Below are 10,613 nucleotides of genomic sequence, written 5' to 3'. Positions count from 1 at the left end.
TATTATTATTATTATTATTATTATTATTTCTCTTTCTTTTTGTATTAGTATAATTTTTTTTTATCTATTATTATTAGTATTATCATTATTAGTATAGTTATCCTCATTACTACTACTACTACTACTACTAGTACGACTACCACCACCACCACCACCACCACCACTACTAGTACGACTACCACCACCACCACTACCACCACTACCACCACCACTACTCACCAATAACATCACTTATGGTCGCCTGTTCACTACACGTCAGGAACTGGTTGTAGAAGCTGACCATGACCACGCCCCCGTTGCTCGCCTGGCCAATCAGAAAGAAGGGCGGCTTAGGAGACAACCAATCACGGAGAAGAGCAGCTTAGGAGAAAGCCAATCACAGAAAAGAACAGCTTACTGACCACCCAATCACACACGAGGATATTTTTATATATGGTTAATCAATTGGTCTAACTGTCTGTCTGTCTGTATGTATGTATGTTTGTTTGTTTGTCTAGTTATCTGTCTGACTTTCGGTTTGTCTGTCAGTCTGTCTGTCTGTTTGTCTGTGTGTCTGTTTATTTGTGTCTCTCCGTCTCTTCCCTTCCTCTCTCTCTTTCCTCTCCTTTTTATTTTTCATTTTCTATTCTCTTCCTTCTCTATTCTCTCTCACATCCTATCTCCCCAGTGCACTCTCTCTCTCTCTCTCTCTCTCTCTCTCTCTCTCTCTCTCTCTCTCTCTCTCTCTCTCTCTCTCTCTCTCTCTCTCTCTCTCTCTCTGTCCTTGCTTTGTCGGGTCCATGAAAATATGAGAAAAAGGTTATCCCTTCCAACCTAGACAACCTCCTCCTCCTCCTCCTCCTCCTCCTCCTCCTCCTGTTCCTCCTCTTCCTCTTTCTTTCTTCCTCTTATCTTTCTCTATCCTCCTCGTTTTCGTCCTTGTCCACCACCACCACCATCACCTCCTCCTCCTCCCCTAGTGACTTTAGGATCTACTCTAGTCTCCCTAAAGGCATTACTACTGACCGTGGAGGACCGTCGTGGAGGAGGAGGAGGAGGAGGAGGAGGAGGAGGAGGAGGAGAATGTGAATATAAAGCGAGGAAAAATAAGTGTTACAACATGCAAACGCGCGCGCTCACACAAACACAAACACACACACACAAAGACACACAAACACACACACACACACACGAGAGAGAGAGAGAGAGAGAGAGAGAGAGAGAGAGAGAGAGAGAGAGAGAGAGAGAGAGAGAGAGAGAGAGAGAGAGAAAACGGGAAGGAAAGCAGGAGTAAATAAACAAAAATATATCTTTTCTACTCCTCCGTCAGTACCTTCATCAGCCCCTCCGTCAGCGTCTCCACACACACACACACACACACACACACACACACACACACACACACAGACACACTCACCACCCTCTGCAGGATATCGTCGGGCACGTTCCTCGGGTTCTTGCAGATGGCGTAGACGGAGGAGTGGCTGAAGATGACAGGGGCGCGGGACACCTCCAGGGCTTCGCGCATGGTGGCCTGGGACACGTGGGACAAGTCCACCAGCAGGCCCAGGCGGTTCATCTCCCTTACGACTGTCTGTGTGGAGAAGAAGGTGGTGGTGGTGGTGGTGGTGGTGGTGGTGGTGGTGAGGTAGACTGAGAACTGAGATGGTGAGGTGACGGGAGGTGGAGGAGGAGGAGGTGAAATAAGATTAGGAGGATAGGGTATTGTAAGGAGGAGGAGGAGGTGGTGGTGGTGGTGATGGTAATGGTGGTGGTGGTGATGCTGTGGTGGTGAGGTAGGTTGAAGAGAGAGACGGTGAGATGACGGGAGATGAAGGAAGAGGAGGAGGAGGAGGAGGTGAGAGGAGATAAGGAGGATAGGGTATTGTACGGAGGAAGAGGAGGAGGAAGTGGTGGTTGTGGTGGTGGTGGTGGTGGTGAGATAGGTTGAGGATAGAGAGTATGTACATATGTTTAATTCATTATGTACCTAAGTGTTTGTTATACATGAAAGCTGTCTTTAATATACATGTAGTCTAAACGTGTGTATGTATGTATGTATGTATGTATTGATATTGATAATTTACATACACATCTCTTACTGCTGTGAATGTAGGAAAGTATGTATCTGTAACCAGTGGAGTACTGAAGTGCGTGCATGTACAGCTATGCATATGTACGTGTCATTACCCATCATAGTCTTGCAAGCATACAGTACCATTTGGTGGCCACAGTGTGATAATATGTTCATAATTCTGATGGACCACAAATCTACTGCATTTGTTCCATAAATCTACAACTTGGAGATCAATAAACATCTATCAATCTATCTGTGTATTGTCAGTAGGATCTAACAGGAAGTACATGTTAAATAAAATATGAGAACATGTGCATTTTAAGAATATATAGGTATGTGTGTGTATTTTCATGTGTGTACGAGGTGTCTTTATGAATATTCCTGATCTGGACTGAGCTCACGTTCCCGTTTCTAATATCTGAGTCTGCTAATGAGGGTTTTATTCTCAGGAGACCCTTCCCTGTAATAATTAACCTTGTGTGTATGTAGTGTCTGTTATTTGGCAATGGAATGTTTGAACTTGAACCTGAGATGGTAAGGTGACGGAAGCAGGAGGAGGAGGAGGAGGAGGAGGAGGAGGAGGAGAGATAAGATAAAATGAAAAAGAACAAGAGAAGAAGAAAAGGAAGAGGAGGAAGAGATGACGTGATGGTAAGAGAAAAAGGATATGAGCTGATGAGAAGAGGAGGAGGAGGAGGAGGAGGAGGAGGAGGAGGAGGAAATAAGGTAAAGCAATGAGGGGAGGATAACGAACAGGAGATGAAGTGATGAAAGGAAGAGGATGAGGAAACAAGATGAGGTGACAGAGGATGGCTAGATAAGGAGATGAGGAGTAGAAGCGATGAGATGAGGTGGTGTGGAGGAAGGAGGATTGCAACGGGATTATAAAAGGATTGCAAGGGATTACACGCATCGGGGGAATCTCAGGCGATGACTACGTAGGATAAACAGACACACACGCACACACACACACACACACACACACACACACACACACACACACACACACACACACACACACACACAGAAACAGACAATAAAATCATCGAAATATAACAAAAGAAACACAAAAGCTAACATACAGACAAACAGACCTGAACAGCCTGCCAACCAGCCTGACAGAAAGCCAGCCTGATCACGCAAACAATGGAGAGAGAGAGAGAGAGAGAGAGAGAGAGAGAGAGAGAGAGAGAGAGAGAGAGAGAGAGAGAGAGTGTGTGAACGAGTGAATGAGCGAGACTTGTGTGAGGCATGAATACGTGTATGAGTGAACGAGCTAGGCTTCAGTCATAAGTGTTAAGTTGAAGTGCGCGGCCTGGCGCCGGGAGATCACCTACCTCCAGCCTTCTGTTCACACCTTCTGTGAATAAACACCTGCACTGTTACCTGCGTTTCCTGTGCCCCTGCTGGTCAAGAGTCGAACATGGCGCAGTGAGTAGGATCAGGACAAGGCTGCAGTGGGTACGGCGCAGAATGGAGAAGCAGTTGGAGGCGCTGGCTGCCCTGCTAGCGCGACAGTCGGAGCAGAGTCAGGCTCTGCTAGCGCGACAGTCGGAGCAGAGTCAGGCTCGCGAGGAGCGTTTAACCCAGCTGCTGGAGAGAGTGGGGACACAAGCTCCCAGTCGCACCACGGCGAGCAATGAAGGCGAAACCACAGCCCGCAGCACGTCTACCCAGGGCGCGAGGTTCCCGACGTCCGCCACCATCATTCCTCACTTAACGGCGTCAGCATCTTTACGTGAGTTCGACACGTGGCGCCATAAGTTTGAAGGATACGTAACCCTCGCCAGGATAGACTGTCTCTCCCTGGCTGAGCAGAGGGCGGCACTCGCTGCTGTCCTAGACGACGAGTGGACCCGTACACTTCGCTACGGGATAAGCTTACCGAGAGACGCGGAGTTAAGAACCATCCTCGATGCAATGTGTGAGTACCTGCGAAGCCAGCGCAACATCATCATGGATAGAAGAGACTTCTACTCCCGCGTGCAAGAAACGCAAGAAGGTTTTGACGACTTTTTATGTGCTGTAAAGGAAATCGCCAATTTCTGTGACTTTTGCGACCAGTGCATAAACCATCAGCTGCGTGACAGAATTGTCGTTGGGACACGAGACGAAGTGGCTCTGAAACGCATGCTGGAAAACAAGAAACTCACCCTTGAAAACGCCATAGATATTTGCAGAGCATCAGAGAGCGCTAACCAGTGTAGTGCAGTACTAAGGGGCGGCTCTCACTCTTCGAGCCATGGTGTGAACGCTGTCTCGAACTACAGGAAGGGCAGTTTCGGGGGCTCAAGCCCCACGGGCTGTTATCGTTGTGGCAAAGATTGTCGCAGTGACAAAAGGGGATGCCAGGCAATAGATAAAGTGTGTCGTAACTGCGGGAAAAGAGGGCATTTTGCGAGTGTATGTCAGCAGACAGTGAGGAAACGACGAGGAGCTTCGAGGAGTTCCTCAACTGTCTCTCCTCATCGCGGTGCAGGCCCGAGGCGGGGAGCCAGTGCCAGTGTATACCAGCTCTTATCAGGCGTATACACAAAGACGGTGACGGCACGACCTGCGCCCCAGGTGCTCATTACCGCCACACATCCCGCTGGAAGAGACAAGATTACGTGGACTCCTGACTCTGGGGCCGAAACGACCGTTATTGGCCTCGACACGGCAACACTCCTTGGAATCCCGCCCTCCAGCTTGGCGCCCGCTGATGGTGATGGACTTTATGCTGCCGGTAATCACCCCCTCACCTGTGTAGGAACTTTCTCGTCGCACTTGCAACTGGGCGACAGGGAAGCTGAGACTGTTGTGAGCGTGGTGAAGGAGGTGAAGGGGGCGCTGCTTAGCTGGTACGATTCCATCGCTCTCGGAATCCTCCCCGAAGATTTTCCGGCTCAAATCCGACCGCTACGCAGGGAAGAACAGCACACCGGCAACAGCTCCATCAAGTACCCGACCGCCTCGCAGCCGAGGAGACCAAGCTCTCGGCGACATACCTAACACCATCAAGATCGTGGACGACATCCTGGCCTATGACTCCACCTACAGTGCGCACTTAGCCCATGTCATTCAGATTGTGCGGCGGTGTGACCAGCACGGCATCACTCTCAACCCACAGAAGTTTACATTCGCGGAAAGAGTGGTAGATTACTGCGGTTACTCTGTTTCTGGACAAGGCTACACGACAGACTCAAAGAAAGTTAAGGCAATCTCTGACTTCCCACGACCACAGCACATCACCGACTTACGATCATTCATGGGTCTTACAAACCAGCTTGGAAGCTTTTCTCCTGCTGTGGCTGCAGCTGCACAACCCCTCAGAGATCTCTTACGCCCGAAGAACAGTTGGTGCTGGTCTCCTAACCATGAAGAGGCGTTTGAGAAGGTGAAACAGTGTCTCGTCAGCCCACCTGTCTTGGCATACTTCGACCCATCATTACCAACGATGCTACAGACTGACGCCTCAAGGATGCACGGATTTGGATTCGTTCTCCTGCAGAAGCACAGTGACCAGTGGAAGATGGTGCAATGCGGGTCAAGATTTGTTACAGACACAGAGAGCCGCTATGCAGTAATAGAGTTGGAAATGGCTGCAATCGTCTGGGCAGTCAGGAAATGTGGCACCTACCTGAAAGGACTCCCTCACTTCGATCTAGTGCTCGACCACCGCCCGCTGATACCTCTCCTCAATAGCAAGTTGTTGGGAGAAATAGAGAACCTGCGGCTGCAGCGCATGAGGGAGAAGCTTGCTCAGTATTCTTTCACAGCAAGCTGGCAAAAGGGATCGACACACTGTGTGCCCGACGCCCTCTCACGTGCTCCAGTACAGGACCCAGTGGAGGAAGAGGATGCTGCTACTTCTGGTGACCTCGACCCTCTCCACTCAGCGGTCATCTCAGCGTTATCTGCCACCAATGAGGACGGCGTCCGCTTAGCACCACTCCAGGATCAGACTGTGGAAATGGTACGTGCCGCAGCAGCAAGAGACGGGAGTACTGCTTGCTCAAGAACGTCATCATCGAGGGCTTCCTGATCATTGCCACGACCTCGATCACCGCTTGCGTACGTACTGGCCGGTGCGCAGTCTGCTGGCCGTAGACGACGACCTGGTGGTTTACGGGCCGAGGCTTCTTATTCCTCACAGCCTCCGCCGAGAAACACTAGAGCGACTCCATGACAGTCATCAGGGGATGGAGCGCACCAAGCGACGGGCCCGACAAACGGTGTACTGGCCTGGTATGGACAGAGACGTTGAGAACGTCGTTTCTGGATGCTCACTATGCCGTCCACTCCTACCAAGCCAAGCCAACGAACCTCTCTGGCAGGACACGGACACACCCAGCAGGGTGTTTGAGTCAGTTTCTGCAGACTACTTCCACGCAGCAGGCCGTACATACCTCGTGTATGTAGATCGCTTGTCTGGGTGGCCTCACGTGTCTGCATGCTCACGTCCAGCATCGGCTGATCAGCTCGTTCGTGTCCTTCGGGGTGTGTTCGCCGACACGGGCGTGCCTGTTCTCCTGAGGACTGACGGTGGACCGCAGTTCACTTCTTCATCGGTACGGCGCTTCCTGGCTCGATGGGGGTGGAGCATCGTGTATCTTCACCTCATTATCCACGCTCCAATGGTCACGCCGAGGCAGCGGTCAAGTCCGTGAAGAAGCTGATCCTCACGACCACACAGCAGGGACACCTGGACGAGGATGCGTTCGCTCGCGGGTTGCTGGAACTGCGCAACACTCCGAGGGCGGAAGGGCGATCACCAGCACAAGTCCTCTTCGGTCATCCTATGAGGTCCTGTGTCCCGGCTCATCATCGCTCATACGCTCAGCAGTGGCAGCGCGCTGCTGATGAGTGCGACGCCAAGGCAGAGCGACTGAGGAAGAAAGCGAAACTTCGCCACGACGCGTCCGCCCGTACTCTTCCTCTCCTGCACCTCGGTGGCCACGTCGACGTTCAAGATCACACGACAGGCCTCTGGGATCGCCTGGGTGTCATCGTGGCTGTTGGGCGAAGGAGAGACTACCTCATCAAGATGGGCAGCGGTCGCGTGATGTGGCGTAATAGAAGACACCTACGCCCACACAGACCTCTTGCTCCCCTTCCTGTCGAGCAGCACACCGCTCATGGCGGTGCAGCGCTTCAGCATCAGGGTCACGAGGAACACCACCATCCCGGCAGCCCGGAGCATCAGGGTAACGGGGTACACCGTGGCCGAGAGCAACCAGAGCGTCGAAGCAGCCGACAGCGTAGGGAGCCGAGACGACTGCAGGTGCGGTGGCACCGTAGCACCTACGATTAGTCGTACGTGTTCGTTGTACGCTGTGTTTGTTTTGTGTATATGTACCGTGTTTTCTGTACTTCAATCATTGTAACTTTGTTTCATGTGTTACGGTAGCCATAACAAAGATAAGGAATCTTCCTTATGTCTCGGGGGAGGTGTGTGGTTGTTAGCTAGTTGTGTGAACGAGTGAATGAGCGAGACTTGTGTGAGGCATGAATACGTGTATGAGTGAACGAGCTAGGCTTCAGTCATAAGTGTTAAGTTGAAGTGCGCGGCCTGGCGCCGGGAGATCACCTACCTCCAGCCTTCTGTTCACACCTTCTGTGAATAAACACCTGCACTGTTACCTGCGTTTCCTGTGCCCCTGCTGGTCAAGAGTCGAACAGAGAGAGAGAGAGAGAGAGAGAGAGAGAGAGAGAGAGAAAGAGAGAGAGAGTATCCAGTATTTTCTTGACAGAGATGACACGAGTTTGCGTTAGGAGGATGAGGAGGAGGAGGAGGAGGAGGAGGAGGAGGAGGAGGAGGAGGAGGAGGAGGAGGAGGAGGAGGAGGAGGAGGAGGAAGGAAAGAAGGAAAAGGAAATGAAGGAGTAGAACCTATCAAAATATCCTTGACATAATTCCCTTTCTTCCTTCACTTTTTCATATTTTCAGCTTCCGATGGACTGCAGAGAGAGAGAGAGAGAGAGAGAGAGAGAGAGAGAGAGAGAGAGAGAGAGAGAGAGAGAGAGAGAGAGAGAGAGAGAGATCATGCATCATCCCTTACCCTCACACCACCACCACCACCACCAGCGCCGCCACCACCACCACTACATTGCTATAACAGTGAATTAGTCTGACATTTGTTAAGCTCCTTCTCTCTCTCCTTCATTCGCTGTCTTTCTCCCTCTCGCTATCTCCGTCTCGTATATTTTCCCCTTGAATGCTCACACGCCACTCTCCCCTCATACTCATATTTCCTCTCTCTCTCTCTCTCTCTCTCTCTCTCTCTCTCTCTCTCTCTCTCTCTCTCTCTCTCTCTCTCTCTCTCTCTCTCTCCCAACCCTGCATTGTTATCATTATGTGGCTGTGTGAAGTCAAACACACACACGCACACACACACACACACACACACACACACACACACACACACATCAAAAGACTTTCATAATATCCCATTTTTGCTTTTCAATTCAGCCTCAGTTCAAAAAAGAAATAATTATCACATGGTGTTTTAAAATAATTTCCCTCTCTTTACCAGTACAATACTAACAAAAAGTGATGGTAGTAGCAGTAGTAGCAGCAGCAGTAGCAGTAGCAGCAGTAGTAGTAGTAGTAGTAGTAGTAGTAGTAGTAGTAATAACATACATTGATAACACTTTAACATACTGCTTTCCTCTCCCCTCTTTCCTCCCCTCTCCTAACCCCCTCTCTGATAAGATAACACTGCCCTTGTGTGGACAGAGGGAGAGGGAAGTGGTGAGGGGTGGAGGAAGAGAAGAAGGAGGGGAAGGTAAGGGAGAAGTGGGGAGGAGGGAGAGGATGAGGGGATAAAAGGATAGGGCGCATGGAAGGAAGGATGGGTGAGAGGGAGGGAAGGGAGAGGGGAAAAGAATGAAGGAAAAATAAGGGAGGGAGGTGGACGACGAAGAAAGGAAGAGGAAGAAAGTAAACAAATACAGGAAGAGGAAAGAAGGAAGGAAGGGAAAGGAGGGTGGAAAAAAGAGAAGAGAGGGAAGGAAAGGACAGAAGGTAGGAAAAAGAGAAAAGAGTAAGAGGGAGGTAGATAGAAGAGGAAAAAGAAGATGAAGGAAGTAGGGGGAGGAGAAAAAAAGAGGATGGAAGATTAAATGGAGGGGAAGGGAAGGGAAGGAGAACGGCGAGAGAGATGGGGAAGAGGGGAATGGGAGAGGAGAGAATGGAGAAATGGGAGAGGCATAACAGAATGATAAGCTTGTGGCCTCAAATGGTCCTTTCAATCTGTGTTATCTCTCTCTCTCTCTCTCTCTCTCTCTCTCTCTCTCTCTCTCTCTCTCTCTCTCTCTCTCGAGGATAAACGCTTTTCATTAAATTCCAAGGCGGAGAAAATGTGGGTCAATAGAAAACGGAGCGTGGTGGACAACAACAAATGGGAGACTTTACAGTCCTCTTAAAATAAGGTGGAGTTTCCTTTAAAAGAGATTCCTTTAAAAAAAAAATTACTAAAAGAAACAGAAAAGAGAAGAAACAAAACGAAATAATAAAAAAATGAAAGAAAAAAACGAAAACACACACATGAACTGACTCGGAAAAAAAAGAAAGTCAATAAGAAAAAAAAATCTTCTACAAAATAAATATATGAAGAAAAAATAAAATAAAATAGCAAGAAGTAATTAACTTTTTAAAGACAAGATGCCAAGAGGGAAATTCTTGGAAACTTCATCTGTTCATTTCATTTTACTTATACATCTGTTCATTTATTAATTTACGTATTTATCTATCTATCTAGTAATTCATTTATCTATTACATCAAATTCTGGGAAAATATTTGCCTTCCCAAACAGTGACGGTAAAAGAAGATAAGAAGAAATAATCCGCAAAAAAAAAGAAAACATGTAATTTTTAAAGACAAAATACGGAGAGAGAGAGAGAGAGAGAGAGAGAGAGAGAGAGAGAGAGAGAGAGAGAGAGAGAGAGAGAGAGAGAGAGAGAGAGGATGGAAGGAAGAAGGGAGGAAGATGGAGGAAGGATGAGAGGGAAATGGAAAAGGGGAGAGAGAGAGAGAGAGAGAGAGAGAGAGAGAGAGAGAGAGAGAGAGAGAGAGAGAGAGAGAGAGAGAGAGAAGAGAAGAGAGGAAGAAGAAAAAGAGGATAGAAGAATTTAGGAATGAGGAAAGAAAGGGGAGAAAGCGGACGTGGAAGGGGAGGAAAGGTAAGAGAGAAGGGAGGAGAAAGAGGAAGGAAGATGGGAAGAAGTGAGAAGGGAAACTGCATCCTTTATTTATCTTTTATTTATCTATTTATTTTTTGTTTAGAAATTCTATAAAAAAAGGATAATTTTCTAAAGTCTTAACTAAAATTGGAGTCTGTTTTTGCAAGTTTAGGTATGAAAGAAAAAAAGAGAGAAAAGATGAAAGAAAATGAAAGAAAAAAATAGGAAAGTAATATACCGTGAAATACAAACACGAAAAAATAAAAACAATGTGATAGATAAGAAAAAAACGATAGAAAAAATGAAAGAAAATTAAAGAAAAGATAGGGAAGTTGTACACTGTGAAATACAAGCACATTAAAAGATTTAAACACACGCATGCAAATGAAGAGAA

At 48.3% G+C, this 10,613-nt stretch overlaps 1 protein-coding gene across 6 annotated transcripts in view; it reads right to left on the bottom strand.

Annotated features, from left to right (window-relative positions):
* The window catches only part of LOC135110336 (dipeptidase 1-like), a 155,389-nt gene that overhangs the window by 10,498 nt on the left and 134,278 nt on the right, over positions 1-10,613 (bottom strand). For all 6 annotated transcript variants that reach the window (XM_064022578.1, XM_064022577.1, XM_064022575.1 and 3 more), the window contains 2 exons: positions 1,397-1,573; positions 220-304 (listed from right to left, as the gene is read on the bottom strand). In XM_064022578.1, coding sequence (XP_063878648.1) covers positions 220-304; positions 1,397-1,573 — 262 coding nt within the window. The remainder of the gene's footprint in view (positions 1-219; positions 305-1,396; positions 1,574-10,613) is intronic.

The sequence above is a fragment of the Scylla paramamosain genome, chromosome 20 (assembly GCF_035594125.1).
Source record: "Scylla paramamosain isolate STU-SP2022 chromosome 20, ASM3559412v1, whole genome shotgun sequence".
NCBI classification, from domain to species: Eukaryota; Metazoa; Arthropoda; class Malacostraca; order Decapoda; family Portunidae; genus Scylla; species Scylla paramamosain.
Note: the sequence above shows the minus strand (reverse complement) of the source record. Positions and strands in the feature narration are given on the sequence as shown.